This window comes from Bos taurus, chromosome 22 (genome assembly GCF_002263795.3).
Source record: "Bos taurus isolate L1 Dominette 01449 registration number 42190680 breed Hereford chromosome 22, ARS-UCD2.0, whole genome shotgun sequence".
NCBI classification, from domain to species: domain Eukaryota; kingdom Metazoa; phylum Chordata; class Mammalia; order Artiodactyla; family Bovidae; genus Bos; species Bos taurus.
The window spans coordinates 44,973,777-44,990,175 of NC_037349.1; the positions used below are offsets into that span (position 1 = coordinate 44,973,777).

The 16,399-nt window shown below is 38.8% G+C and overlaps 1 protein-coding gene across 8 annotated transcripts in view; it reads left to right on the plus strand.

Moving 5' to 3' along the window:
• ERC2 (ELKS/RAB6-interacting/CAST family member 2) overlaps positions 1 to 16,399 on the plus strand; it is a 980,761-nt gene that overhangs the window by 434,401 nt on the left and 529,961 nt on the right. For all 8 annotated transcript variants that reach the window (XM_024982903.2, XM_024982905.2, XM_059879783.1 and 5 more), the window contains 1 exon segment: positions 11,102 to 11,239. In XM_024982903.2, the coding sequence (XP_024838671.1) occupies positions 11,102 to 11,239 (138 nt within the window).

Genomic DNA, 16,399 nt, shown 5'->3' on the forward strand with positions numbered 1-16,399 from the left:
TAGAGAAAATGGCCCAATTCCTCAAAAACTGCAAACTACCAAACTCAACCATGATGAAATGAATAACATGAATAATCTTAAATCAATTAAATTTGTAATTTAAAAGCTCTTGAAAAAGAAATTTCCATACTCATAATAGTATGGAAATACTATTTCACTGGAGATTTTTACTGAATTAACACTAATTTTACTTAATCTCTTGCTGAAAAAGGAGTATTTTCCAGGTAATTTATGAGGCCAGTATTACTTTCATACCCCAAACTGAAAAAGTAATTAAAAAAAGAAAAGAAAAAAGCAAATAAACCCTCCAAAACAAAACTGAAGGCCATTGTCTCACAGGTGTGTTGTCTTGTATCCTGAGACTTTACTGAACAAACAAAAATTTATTACATTTGTGTATGCTAACTATGAATAATGTGGAAGCCAAAATTAAAAACGCAATACCTTTTTAGTAACTCTAAAGAAAATGAAATACTTAAATATGAACTTACCAAAACATGTACAGGTTCTACATGCTGAAATAAAATGTTAATGAAAAAATATCAAAGAAGATTTAAACAAATGAGACAGACACTGACTCATGGTTTGGAATAATAATAAAGGTGTCAATTCTCCCAAAACTGAGCTTTAGGTTTAATGAAATTCCTATGAAGTTACCATCAAGGGTTTTTATTGACATAGACAAGCTTATTATAAAAATTTTATGGAGAAACACAAGTGCTAGATTAAGTAAAACATTCTTTTCAAAGAGGAATAAGGTAGGAAATACCACTCTACTGGTGTTAACTCTTACAATATAAGTATAGTAATCACGACAGTGTTGTATTATTGGAGACACAAGAGACAATAAATTGATGGAACAGAATGGAGAACCCAGAAATATACCCTCACAGATATACCTAAACTGATACTGTGTAGGGGTACGAAAACATTGCAATGAAGGAAGGACAGCCTTTAAAAAAAAAAAAATTGTGGGGTCAATTGTACATCCATAGACAATAAAAATAAACATCAACCTAAATCTCACAGTTTATACAAAATTTACTCAAAGTAGGCCACAGGCTTAAATGTAAAATATAAAACTATAAATCTATGAGAAAAGCTATAGGATAAAATTGTAAGAATCTAGGGCTAGATAATACGTTCATAGAATTGACATAAAGGGCATGAACTATATAAAAAGAGGCTTTCTGTTATGTGAAAGGTCTTGTTAAGCAGATGAAAAGACAAGCTACAGAGTGGGAGAAAATAATTGTAGGCCATATATCTGATAAGGGATTTGCATCTAGAATATATAAAGAACTCTCAAAAGTCAACAGTAGAACCAAAACCAATCCAATTAGAAAATGGGCAAAAGACCTAAACAGACTTTTACTGAAGACTACAGGTAGCAGTGGAGAAGGTGATGGCACCCCACTCCAGTGTTCTTGCCTGGAAAATCCCATGGACAGAGGGGCCTGATGGCCTGCAGTCCATGGGGTTGCTAAGAGTCGGACACGACTGAGTGACTTCACTTTCACTTTTCACTTTCATGCATTGGAGAAGGAAATGGCAACCCACTCCAGTGTTCTTGCCTGGAGAATCCCAAGGACGGGGGAGCCTGGTGGGCTGCCGTCTATGGGGTCGCACAGAGTCGGACACGACTGAAGCGACTTAGCAGCAGCAGCAGCAGCAACAGGTAGCAAATAAGCAGATGAAAAGGTGTTTAAAATCATTACCTATTAGGCAATGCAAAATAAAACTGCAGCACATTATTGTTCTATATCAGAATTACTAAAATAAAAAATAATATCAACAGCAAAAGTTGGAGGAAATGAAGGGAAACCAGATCATTCATACAGTTGCTGATGGGACTGTGAAATGGTGCAGATACTCTGGAAAACAGTTTGTTTGTTTCTTATACAGCTAAATTAAAATTCTCATGTGACCCAGCAGTTGTACCCAGGCAGCATTTATCCCAGTGAAATGAAACCTTATGTTCATAGAAAAAACTAGTACATGAGTGTTCATAGTTGCCTATTTGTAATAGCTAAAAACTGGAAACAACTCAATGTCCTTCGATAGGTGAATGGTTAAACAAACTGGTGTATCCTTACCATGGAATCCTACTTCTCAATAAAAGGAATAAATTATTGCTAAACATAACAACTTGGCTGGATCCTCAGAGAATCATACTGAGTGGAAAAAGCCAATGTCAAAGGTTATGTACTTGATGACTATGCTTAGGTAACGTTTGTGAAATGACAAAATTATGGAAATGGAGAATGGATTTGTGATTGCCAGGTGTTAGGGATAAGGACAAATGCAAGAGACAAGTAATTGCAATTATAAACATGCAGTCTTTGTGGTATTAGAATTTTTCTGTCACTTGACTTTGGTGGTCATGATAAAATTGCCTAGAAGTAAGCACACACACACACGAGTGAGCACACACAGAACTGGTGACATCTGAATAAGTTCAGTGGATTATATCAATGTCAGTTCCCTGGTTGTAATATTGTACTATAGTTACTATGGTAGATGTTACACTTAGAGAAAGCTGGACAAAGAATGTAAGGGATCTCTTCTATTATTTTTTATAACTTCGTGGAAACCTCAATCATCTTATTATTAAATGTCAAAAAAAAAAAGCACTTAGGCATTTAGAATAGTGCCTGACCAGTATCATCATCTATATATATATATATATATATATATATATATATATATTATTATCATCATCATCATGACATCGCTTGTTGTTGTTCAGTTACTAAGCCATGTCTGAGTCTTTGAGACCCCGTGGACTGCAGCACACCAGGCTCTCTTGTCCTTCACTGTTTTCTGGAGTTTGCTCAGATTCATGTCCATTGAGATGCTATCTAACCATCCCATCCTTTGCTGCCCCCTTCTCCTCCTGCCCTCAATCTTTCTCAGCATCAGGGTCTTTTCCAATGAGTCAGCTCTTTGCATCAGGTGACCAAAGCACTGAAGCTTCAGCATCAATCCTTCCAATGAATATTCAGGCTTACTTTCCTTTAGGATGGACTGGTTTGATCTCCTCACTATCCACAGGACTCTCAAGAGTCTTCTCCAGCACCCCAGTTTGAAAGCATCAGTTCTTCGGCATTCAGTGTTCTTTATGGTCCAGCTCTCACATCTGTACATGATTACTAGAGAACCCGTAGATTTGACTATATGGACCTTTGTTGCTAAAGTGATGTCTCTGCTTTTTAATATGCTGTCTAGGTTGGTCATAGCTTTTCTTTCAAGGAGCAGGCATCTTTTAATTTCATGGGTTCAGTGATTTTGGAGCCCAACAAAATAAAATCTGTCACTGCTTCTACTTTTCCCTCTCTATTTGCCATGAAGTGATGGCACTGGATGCCATGATCTTAGTTTTTTAAATGTTGACTTTCAAGCAAGCTTTATCACTCTCCTCTTTCACTCTTAAGAGATTCTTAGTTTCTCTTCACTTTCTGCCTTTAGAGTGGTGTCATCTTCATATCTGAAGTTGTTAATATTTCTCCCATCAATCTTGACTCTAGCTTGTGATTCATCTAGCCTGGCATTTCTTATGATGTACTCTGCATGTAAGTTAAAATAAGCAGGCTGACAGTATAGAGCCCTTGTCATATTCCTTTTCTAATTTTGAACCAGTCCATTGTTCCACTTTCTGGTTCTAACTGTTGCTTCTTGACCTGCATACAGGTTTCCCTGGAGACAGGTAAGGTGGTCTGGTGTTCCCATCTCTTTAAGACTTTTCCACCATTTGTTGTGATCCACACAGTCAGAGGCTTTAGCATATTCAGTGAAACAGACATAAATATTTTTGTCTGAAATTACCTTGCTTTCTCCATAATCCAACGAATGCTGGCAGTTTGATCTCTGGTTCCTCTGCCTTTTCTAAACCCAGCTTGTATATCTGGAATTTCTTGGTTCAAGTACTGTTGAATCCTTGCTTGAAGGATTTTAAGCATAACCTCACTAGCATGTGAAATGAGTGCAATTGTACTGTAATTTGAAGATTCTTTGGCTTTTCTTTGGAATGAAAACTGACCTTTTCCAGTCCTGTGACTACTACTGAGCTTTCCAAATTTCCTGTCATATTGAGTGCAGCACTTTAACAGCATCGTCTTTTAGGATTTTAAATAGCTCAGCTAGAATTCCATAACCTCCACTAACTTTGTTCCTAGTGATCCTTCCTAAGGCCCACTTGACTTCACACTCTAGGATGTCTGGCTCTAGATATGTGATCACACCATCGTGGTTATCTGAGTCATTAATAACTTTTTTGTACAATTCTTCTGTGTATTCTTGCCATCTGTTCTTAATGTCTTCTGCTTCTGTTAGGTACTTACTGTTTCTGTCCTTGATCATGTGCATCCTTGCATGAAATGTTCCCTTGATATTGCTAGTTTTCTTGAAGAGATCTCAAGTCTTTCCCATTCTGTTGTTTTCTTCTATATCTTTGTATTGTTCACTTAAGAAGGCTTTCTTATTTCCTTGCTATTCTTTGGAACTCTGCATTCATATGGATATATCTTTCCTTTTCTCCTTTGCCTTTCAGTTCTCTTCTTTTCTCAGAAATTTGTAAAACCTTGTTAGACAACCACTTTGCCTTCTTGTGTTTGTTTTTCTCTGGGATGATTTTTGTCACTGCCTCCTGTAAAATGTTAGAACCTCCATCCATAGCTCTTCAGACACTCTACCAGATCTAATCCCTCGAGTCTATTCATCACTCCACTGTATAAAGTATTTGATTTAGGTTATACCTGAAAGGCCTAGTGGTTTTCCCTATGTTTTTCAATTTAAGCCTGAATTTTGCGATGTTGAGCTCATGACTTGAGCCACAGTCAGCTCCTGGTCTTGTTTTTACTGACTGTATAGAGCTTCTCCATCTTCGGCTGCAAAGGACATAATCAGTTCAGTCAGTTCAATCACCAATCCTGTCCAACTCTTTGTGACCCCATGGACTGCAGCATGCCAGGCCTCCTTGTCCATCACCAACTCTTGGAGCTTGCTCAAACTCATGTCCATCGTGTCGGTGATGCCATCCAACCATCTCATCCTCTGTCGTTCCCTTCTCCTCCCACCTTCAATCTTTCCCAGCATCAGGGTCTGTTCCAGTGAGTCAGTTCTTTGCATCAGGTGGCCAAAGTAATGGAGTTTCAGCTTCAGCATCAGTCCTTTCAATGAATATTCAGAACTGATTTCCTTTAGGATTGACTGGTTGGATCTTCTTGCAGTCTAAGAGACTCTCAAGAGTCTTATCCAACACCACAGTTCAAAAGCATCAATTCTTCAGTGCTCAGCTTTCTTTATAGTCCAACTCTCACATCCATACAGGACTACTGGAAAAACCATAGCTTTGACTAGATGGGCCTTTGTTGGCAATGTAATGTCTCTGCTTTTTAATATGTTGTCTAGGTTGGTAATAACTTTTCTTCCATGAAGCAAGTGTCTTTTAATTTCATGGCTGCAGTCACCATCTGCAGTGATTTTGGAGCCCACCAGAATAGCATTGTTTCTCCATCTATTTGCCATGAGGTGATGGAACTGGATGCCATAATCTTAGTTTTCTGAATGTTGAGTTTTAAGCCAACTTTTTTACTCTTCTCTTTCATATAATCAGACATAATCAATCTGATTTTAATATTGATCATTTGGTGATGTCCATGTGTAGAGTCGTCTCTTAGGTTTTTAGAAAAGTTTGTTTGCTCTGACCAGAATGTTCTCTTAACAAAACTCTGTTAGCCTTTACCCTGATTCATTTTGTGCTTCAAGACTGAACTTGCCTATTATTCCTGATATGTCTTGACTTCCTGTTTTTGCATTTCAGTCCCCTATGATGCAATGGATATCTTTTTTGGTATTTATTCTAGAAGGTCTTATAGGTGTTCATACTACTGGTCAACTTCAGATTCTTTGACATCCATGTTTGAGGCATAGACCTGGATTACTGTGATACTGAATGGTTTGCCTTGGAAGCACAGTGCTACATAGGTTAGAAATTTCAGTGCAGCTTTTAGACTGAGGACAGACTTCTGTAGCTCATAGCTCTGTCTGAACAATGACTTCATAAATAGATTCCCTTAGTCTTCATCCAGACCCTAATGCTGAGAGTGATGTTGCTCAGAAGTAGATATAGAGCTTCTTGATCTTTGGCTGCAAAGAATATAATCAGTCTGATTTCGGAGTTGACGATCTGGTGATGTCCATGTGTAGAGTCTTCTCTTGTGTTGTTGGAAGAGGGTAAGAGCATGAGGAAGAAAAGAAAGAATAGAACAGAGATAAATGAAAGACTAGAAAAATGATAGAGAAAATCAGTGAAATCAAAATTTGGTTCTTTGAAAAGCTCAACAAAATTGACAGACCTTTAACTAGGTGGATTAAGGGAAAAGAAAAAGAAAAATTTAATTACTAAGATGAGAAAGTGGAGATATTCCTACCAATTCTATAGAAACATAAAGGATTATAAGGGTTTATAAGTAAGTACTATAAACAATTGGATGCTAAGAAATTGATCACCTAGATGAAATGATGGACCTGGTGGGTTCACTGGTGAATCTAGATTTGTGTTATAAGTCTCAGTTTCTGGTATTCTGCAGCTGGGGCAACAGGGTCTGCACCAGGCCAGTTGCATCAAAACTTTGGGCTCTCTTCTGGATTATTTTCTCCAACCCTGGTTCTCCAGTATTCCTGGCAGTTCGTTTATGCTTAACCCAGCCTGAGATGTTCTTATTGTTTCAGCTAAAAGGTTTGACTGATACCTTAGAGGTGGATAACAGAAATTATAGTGATATGTGATATGGAGAAAAGAAAATGTTTTTTAGTAACTAATTTCACAACTCTATAAAGAAACAGCCAAACAAAATACCTTTGTGTAATATTTGAAAGCATAAAGATTCTTCAGCATATTTAAGATACTCTGACTATATATAGAGTTTCTTCATGCTTTTAATTTCTTCTTTGTAGGATCTAAGAGCTGAAGGGACTCAGCTATCACCTGGTCTGGTCTATTCCTTTCACACAAGACATTCTCTTTAGGGTTCCTTCCTTCCTTTTATTTATTCAGTAAGTAAATACATGGTATTGCCAACACAGTTGGGTGCTGTGTCCAGAAATACAGAGTGAGTATGACAGAATTAACAGAACTCACAGTCACATTGTAAAGAGACTAGTAAAGAGGCAATTTGAAAAGTGTGTGAAAAGTGGGGGACTTAGTCTGGGCCAGACTGGGTGTTATGAAAAGAAGGCTTCCTGGAGGAGTTAAGGAATATGTTGATATCTAAATGTTTGAGTAGAACTTGGTTAAAAAAAAAATAGGATGAAAAGAATCTCCCAAGCAGAAGAAATAAAGGCAAAGATGGAGAGGCTGTGAAGAAGCCTGGTGCTGGGAGGTCATGGGAGAGGTTAGGCAAGGCTAGGGGATGGTGGAAGACCAGTGAGCCTTCCTGTGAGGGGCCTCTTCTGTGATGTCAGGCAGTTTGGGCTTTATCTGGAGGCAATCAGGGAACAGTTGAAGAGTTCTAAGGAAAAAGTCATTCAGGGAGATCTGCATTGTAGGAAGGTGACGTGCTGAAATTTGGAGACCAAATGGGGGGGGGGAGCAAATGTGGAGTCAAGAAGGATGCTGCTGTTCAGTCAGTGACTTCTCCCATGGGGGACCACGTTTGAAAACTCTCCAAAAAACTCCCTCTGGGCACTGACCCTCCTTTGGGCACTGACCCTCCTTGAACTTGGCAGACCTGAGGTTTCAGTAGTCAGCTTGAAGCCATTACGATTAGGGCTGCCCAGTGACCCCCAGGGCCTGAGCTCTCCCTGACCCATACCTCCTCTCCAGTGGTCTGCTCTGGGAGGTACAGGTACCACTGCAGCAAGGCTGTCTCCTTCTGAGTTGTCCAGCTCTGATGAAAAGGTGGTTTAGTTCAAAGGCAAGGATAGCCTTGTGCTCAGGTCCATCTCTTATTTTATCAAGTCACAGTGACCAATGACTTGACTACGTTGCTTAGGTGGATTCCATTTTTGGCAGCATGTGCAATTTCTCACAAAATCCTCGCTTTCCATCCCCAGACCTCCCCATCCTAATCCTGGTTTTCAATTTACTTATTTTCCACTGCTTGCTATTTGAACCTATATAACCTCACCCTTTGAAGAAAAATTTATGCCTTTTTTTTTTTGTAAATGTTTGTTGTTCATGATTTATAAACATTAGAAAGCTGCACAATTTTTTCTGAAAGATACGGAATTTTACATTTATCCCCAGTTTCCTAATTTTAAGAATTGAGTCCTCCTTTCTTAGAATAACAAAGAAATAAAGAGTTGGAAATGACTTAGTGACTGAATGCTAAAAACAAAAATTTCCTCCTACAATTAGTCCTTTTATAATAAAAAGTACAAACTTACTGTTCAAAACATATTCAAAGAATCATTCTGATATTTTGTAGTTGATCTTAAATATATTTTATTCTGTTATATTCAAGAAAACCAAGCTGACAGATATAGGAAAGTATAAAGAAGAATTGCAAAATCAAATATACCAAATAATATTTTAATGAATTACATATATATATATATTTCTATATTGAATTTTTTTCTTTTTACATACAAACATAATATGATTTTACATTATACTCTTTTTCCTCTTCAATCCTTTTCTACTTAGTTATCAATAGCATGCAAATATGATTTTAAATACTAGCATAATGGTTTAAATTTTTATATATAAATATAAACTGAAAATGACCCATAATCTCTCCATCCAGATAATGTTGATCGGCATTAAAAATGAATAAAACTTATATGGTTAGAAAGTTCAAGCAAAACACTACAAAAGTATAAGAAAAGGAGAAACAAAAGCTTACTTCCACCTTTTTGCACCCTAGACCCTTCCCCTAAAGTTAAACACAGTTAAAATTTCTTGTCATTTATTTTTCAGAAAAAAAATGTACTTTAGAGTTGCATATATGTATCTATTTGTAGTTTTATTTCTTACTTACACAATAGGCTATATTCCCCACCCTAGTCTGTACTTTGTCTTTATTAAGAATCATTCTTGGCGATCTTTGTGCAACATTTTTAAAGTGGTGTATCCCTCGCTCTGTAAATATCTCCAGTTCCAGATCTGTTTTTCAGTCTTGTCTGTGAAATAATTGGCTCTTCTGCTGAGTTCTTAGATGTGGGATCCATAGCTGTGTTGCTCCTGTGTCTCCAAGTCTCACCAGCCCACATTTCTCCAGCTCTTATCTCCTACCTGCATACTCCTCAGACCACTGACCTTCCATATCCTTAATCTCCCCAGTAATTGAGAAGGCCCCAGAGAGTCTCACACAGGCTTACAGCAGTCTTCTTTAACCTCTATTTGCAGCACCTGAAGCCCTTTGAAATCAGTGGTGCTGTTGCTCCAAGGCTGATGCCCTGAGAGAAAGTCTCTCCTTTATCCAGGGCGCTGTCTCCCACTGTCTTCCAGGCTGGAGAACTTTATCAGTTTGCTTGGAGCTGCCATAGATTTGCACACATATGTGGACACAGATGTGGATGTGAGTGTACTCAAAAATAACAACACAGTCTCTGAGAGTTAGTCCTCTCAGCTGCTGACTTCTATAGAGTGACTGTCATTCTGACATGTAACCACCCATGATTTTGCTCACTCATATATTTGCTTATGGTGTCCTGTAATCACATGAACACTTGTCTGGAATGGAGGGAGCCTTTGTTTTGATGGCAGATGATTATACCTTTTGAGTCCCTGTGTTTTCCATGGAGGGACAGCAAATTCTCACAGTGGTAGCTGAATAGGAACACAGTGCACTTTGATAAAGTAAAAGGTTAGTTATTTCATCTAAACCAGGTTGTCTGTCTCAAGGCAGAAATAAGGAGAATAAAAAAAGGAGGGAGCAAAAAAAATGGGAAGAATTGGAAGGAGGAAAAATCCATCTCCATTAGCCCACATCCATTTTAGCCATTTGAAAAATTATTCACATCTATCCTCAGATTGAAGGTCAGCAGGGTCATTATCTGTGCATTCAGAGCTTTTATAATGCTGCTATTGCCACCACCTTCGCTGTCACTCTGCCGCCTCCTCATTATTGCTTCTACTCTGGTCATTATTTGTGTTGCCATTCCAGATTCATGCTACATGAATCAAGTAATCCCAAAATTTGTTTGAGTTGCACATTGTGAAACATGCATTTGGAATGATTTCCTGAGAAAGCCTGTGTGCAGAATACAAATATTTTGAATGGACTTATCTTAGAGTTGTACTGCTTTTTTTCCTTGTCATTTTAAAACCCTTAATATGAATAAATTGTTTGTACAGTGGGACTTTTTTTTAATCCTTAGATAAGAAATACATGGTTTGAAAGCAGAGAATAAAAACATGAATGATAATGTATGCAATGCCTAAGAGAAAGTCCTTGCTGTTGCTCCTGGGCAGGCGTTATAATCGGCTATTTGGTGTGTTTATTTCAGGCTGCAGATAGTGGATAAAAGTGGCTGGTTGGTTGCCAGCACATGACTTACTTGCCAAATGGAGTGTTTAGTACTTGTTACATTGATTTATATCATAAGTTCTTCCCATTAACAGTCTACTGGTGATAACCTACTTGGCTTTTCATGTGGTTACTTTGAAACAGCCACTTGACAGCATTTGGCATATCACACAAAGTCTAATGCTGAATAAAGGAGTGAGTGAATGACTACATAGGTTCTACCATATACTGATAGGGTGCTTGGTGCTCACCCAGTATGTGTCTGTTCATTGAATGAATTCTGCATATATGTTTCTCTGATTCACTGCACCAAGATTAGGTTTATGGACTCAAGACTTAAAGGGCTAGTGAAAGGGATAGAAATAGAAATAATAGTGCTTATATGTCTGAAGGCCTTGCATTTGCATGGAGGGAGATATTCTGCTCATCTCTATTGCTGTTTAAACACAAAGTTGAATTACATGTAAGAAAGACGGTCTTGTCAAAATGGCCTTGATTCTAAATAAAAGTGTAACCTCCTAATACCAACAAGTTCCATAATCTTTGGTCTTTTGTGTTTCCCCCCCATAGATCCACTGTACTGAATATGTAATAAATTGTGTATTAAATATGGTGATTTTTACTTTCAGATTGAAAACTTACAAGAACAGCTTAGGGATAAAGACAAGCAACTGACCAATCTGAAAGACAGAGTGAAGTCCTTGCAGACTGATTCCAGTAACACAGACACTGCGCTGGCAACGCTCGAGGAGGCTTTGTCAGAGAAGGTGAGCTTGGACTAAACATTAGCTGTGGTATGGTTTAGGGAGATGTGGTTGGGAGGAAATGGCCCAAATGCATTTTAATGTGCTTGTTTTTCTCCATGTACTCACACCAACCCTAGTACCAGCCGGGCCTTCCCTTCCCATGCAATCTTCAGCAGTAGACTCAGCATGCTGAAGCCATTGGCATCTTTTTGAAATACATACTTGATCACTTCACCGTTGGCCCTGCTTAAAAACCTCCACTAGCTTGCTGTTGTTTTTAGGATGATGGAAACTGAAATCTTTAACCTTGCCCTTAGGGTCCATCCCATCATGTTCTCTGGCTCTCACCTGACTAGCCACTTCTCTGCCTGCCTCTTTACCTTCCTCCCTCCTTCCATCCCTTCCATTCATCTTTTCTTCCTCCTTTTCCAGCCTTATCCCCATCTCTCTTCTCTCATACTTTGTGCTCTAGCCATGCTGGCCTTCTAGATTCTTAAGTGCACCATTGTTTCCTCCTGCCTCAGACTCTCTGCACATGTTATTGTTGAGCCCAGAATGTTCTTTACTCCCTGCAGATTTAATTCCTCTTCTTCTGAGAGCTGAGAAGCTGTATTGCACAGAGTCAAGATTGTGGATATTGGAGCCAGACTCAGGTTTCAAATCTTAGGTCTCACAGTTAATACTTTGGATAAGTTACTTAACCTCTCGCTTTCTCAGTTTCTTCATTTGAAAAAGAGGATAATAATACTACCTACTTTAGTGGATTACGTAGAGGAGAAAATGCATTAATATTTGGAAAGTGTTTAGGATAATAGGTATATATTAAGTTATAACTGTTATTATTATTATCAATCATTTCCTTGGGGAAGCCTCCTAGGTAAAATCCTCTATTATGTTTTCATGAATACCATGAATTTCCCAGAGCTCTTGTAACAATCTTAATTGTTCATTTTTCTGTTTTAATGTGATTAATTGGTTTTCTCTGCTAGACTCCAAGCCCGGGCATACCTGTGTATGTATGTTACTTGTGTGTGTTGGCTCACCTTCCCCCAGTGCCTAGTGCACTACCTGTGGGTGTTGATGGAGTGAGCCACCACCGTATGACAGGCACTTTTGTGGGCACCAGGGATCCAGCAGAGAAAAGAAGTGGTGAAAATCCTGGCTCTCATGGAGGATTCTAATGGGACTGAAGAGACACAGAAAATAAATAAGTAAAACACATGAAACTTCAGAAGGTAATACTTTCTATAGAAGAAAGCAAGGAGAGGGTTCAGGGAATGCTGGGGTGGAATGACCAGGTCAGGTCTTACTAAGAAGGGTGCATATAAGGAAAGACCTGAGGAAAGTGAGGGATGAGCCATGAGCACTTCTGGAGGGAGAATGTACTGGAGGGAATCAAGAGCAGTGGGGAGCAGTGGATGGAGAGGGAGTATTCCTTGAAGGGCCTTGTGAGAAAGGATGAAAAACTTTGACTTTCACTCTGAAGCAGGTAGGAAGCCATTTGGATGTCTTAGTTCTGACTGATGTTTAAAAGGATTACTTTGACCAAAAGAATGAAGAAAATCAATTAGGCAAATAGGTCATTCTGATGTTTGCTGCTTCTGCTGCTGAGTTGCTTCAGTCGTGTCCGACTCTGTGCGACCCCACAGATGGCAGCCTACCAGGCTCCGCCATCCCTGGGATTCTCCAGGCAAGAACACTGGAGTGGGTTGCCATTTCCTTCTCCAATGCATGAAAGTGAAAGTGAAGTTGCTCAGTAAGTGTCCAACTCTTCGTGACCCCATGGACTACAGCCTACCAGGCTCCTCCGTCCATGGGGTTTTCCAGGCAAGAGTACTGGAGTGGGTTGCCATTGCCTTCTCCATTCTGATGTTTACTGATTCCTAAAATGATTTCTAGTCCATTTCATTCTACCCAAGTTAGTTCATTCATTCTCTTGGCACTGTTGTACTCCTAGCCGCAGAGGGTGTGTAATGTGCTGGGCTGAGCACCAGTAGGCCTTGGAGTTGAATTTGCATGTTATATCCCCCATCACTTCCTAAGTGTCAAAGAATCAGTACCCAAGAGCAGATGACATAAAGTTTGCAAGGATTCTGAAGAAAGATAGCTTATTTTTGGTTGGACATATCATGAATCATTGCAGTCTTTTAGTAGGTCCATGTTATTGACATAATTATTTTCAAACCCTGAAGCAAAGAAGTCTTAAGTTTTGAAGTCGTATGTAAGTAGACCCCATTATGCTGTTTTTCTGTGTCTTTCTCATCATTTCTTATTCGGTAGCACTTTGTAGCATTTCCCACAAATGCAAGAGGTAATGGGGTCTTTTTGTTGTTTGTTTTGTTTTGGATTTTGCACTGTAATAATAGCATTGTTTCCTACTATTTTCCCTGTTATCATAAACCTTGAGGTAATGAGGTCTAGTGGATAGTGGCCCAGGAGCCAGTCTCAGCTCTGCCACTAACTGGGTGACCTTGACAAATAACTCTCACTCCCTGGGCCTCAAATTGCCCATTTGTAGTATGGGGGAATTAGATTAAATATCCCACTGATTCTAGAAGTCGGTGAATCTTAAAAAAGTTTCATCTGACGTCTACATCAGAATCACCAGGAGATGTCTGTCAAAAGTATAATTATTAGGCCCCATGTATACCTCCTGAATCAGAGCCTCGAGTAGTCTGCACTTCATCACACTCTCTAGGTGACTGTGATGTACACCCTAGTCTAAGAATCACCACTCTATGCTAAAAATATAGACTGGAAAAAAGCAGCCAGATTTCAATGGCTATATAGTCTTAATGTTCCTATTAAAATTGTAAGATTACAACTTTAAATTATAAAAGATGAGATTTTATTTGGAAAAATAAGAATAAGATGATTTTTCAGGGAAAAATATTCTTTTTAAAATTTTCAAGAATTTAGTATCAAAACTTTCTAGTAGTAATTTTGTTTATAAAATATGAATGGAAGAATGTTGTTTCAAAAACTATGAATGATTATGTATCCCTTCTGCAGTCTTTCAGTGACATGATGTCAGTCCATTTGTACTCTTGATATCTTTCTCCAAATATACAGAAATAAGCCTATACCATATTCTTTTCCATATCATGTATTCTTGGCAGGATTTTATCCTTTTTCTCCCTACTGAGATTTGATTTATTCTAGTTTAAGTCCCCAAACAATTCTTGAATCTGAAACTACTCCTTTTACTTAAACGCACTTCCTCTGAGATTTAAGGAAGGCCAAGGAAGGAAATCTGGGGGTCTATGGGAGTCTGGCCCTCTTGAACTGTCCCCACTACTTGATAATTGCATCACATGGGGCAAATCTGTTCTCCTCTCAGTACCTTATCTTCAAAACATACATTTAAACTAGCTGACCTGTGAATTCCACTATCTTTTGGAATTACCTTGACAATAATTATTCAGTTTGCTCATCCACAGTCTCAGGCATGTGAAATCTGTACTGAACTGTACATGAGGAGTTGAGAACTTAGATGCCATGTAGGGTCGGGCAGGGAGCAAAAATGAGGGAAGTGGGTTTGGTGTTAAGCAGTTGGGACTGCTAGTGACTATGACAAGCTGGAGCATCGTTGACTTACCTCAAAATGTTCAAGTTCAGATTTTAAAATATGATGCTCAAGTTGAACACAATAGCTCTGTGGGGCAGCTTTGGTCAGTGAGCTACTGGTTTCCAAACCCTATGCGCATCTAACTTTCAGCCTTTCACCTGATGAAGAATAAATGCAAACGCAGAGGGAATTTTCAAAAGGTGCCAAAAATCAGAACATCGTGTATTTGAAAAACAGACAAAACAATCTGATAGGAATTGGCAAATTTCCCTGTCAGGGGATAAAGAATAGTAGATTTATTTTTAAGTGTTTATATTCCAGTAGATATCAAACTTCTATATGTATCCAAAATAATCTTGTCACCTAGAGCAGGGGTCCCCAACCTCTGGGACCTCATGCCTGATGATCTGAGGTGAAGCTGATATAATAATAATAGAAATAAAGTGCACAGTAAATGTGATGAGCTTGAATCATCCTGAAACCATCACCCCCACCCCTGCCTCAGTACGGGGAAAAATTGTCAAAAATGTTGGGGACCACTAATCAAGAAAACTTCTTAAAGTATAGTTCTCTGGGTCCCATATCCTAGTGATTCTGATTCTGTGCTCTGCTGTGGGGCCCAGGAATCTTTGATTTAACAAGGATGACCAATGTTTCTGATGCAAATGTTTGGAAGGCCATACTTTGAGAAACAGTAAATCCATGCTCTTTCATTTTAAAGATGGGAATTGGGTCCAGTGAGGTGAAATGACATGCCTAGAAATGAAAACCTGGGACCTGTGCAGCACTGTTCTATTCTGGCCCAGTGTCTGTTCTGGGCCCTGGGTAGACATCATTAATCAACTGTGACACCAGTTAACTTCTCAATGCAGCACTCTGGGAAGCCACTTGTACCCTAGGCTGGCCCTTGGTTGGGACTTAGTTGCCCCCCCACCCCCCCGGGTTATGTCAAGACTGCTCAGCTCATGGGTGATGGAATGGGGCTAAACTCAAATGTTCTGGTCTTTGTGTTTGACAGTACAATCTCTTTCACTGACCTTTCCCTCACAAGTTCCATTTTTATCCACATATAAATTAACAGATCCTCTACAACAAGACATGGTGCAAAAAAAGAAAACGATTAATTAGAAATTGTAGACTTACAAGAATATTTAATTATTTGCTGTCTTTTGGCTGATGAATAGAACCCATTAGGTACTAGTCACCTTTTCACTTGGATTATTATTATTTCATCCCAGGGAATGTATTATTCCTTTTAATTTCCCAGAAGTTATTCAGATATGCAGAATGTATAAAAAAAATAAAATAAAATAATGCCCCTTAGTGAGTTAAGACTGAGTATGACTTAGCTCCAGGACTGACACACAGAAGCTCATGGAGCCCCCAGTATTTATAAAGCCACATGGCAGATAAGCAGTTGAGACAGCCAGATACCAGAGCTGGAGGCCACTGCCATGCAGTTCCCATCTAGTGATAAAGTGCAAGTAGATTAGACCTGTGCACAGCCAGATGGGTGCACAAGGAGCACTTGCCAATGCAAATAAGACTAAAACAAGAACACATTGTTGGGATTTCTGCAAGTTAGCTGTTAATCAAGTAGATCATGGCATATT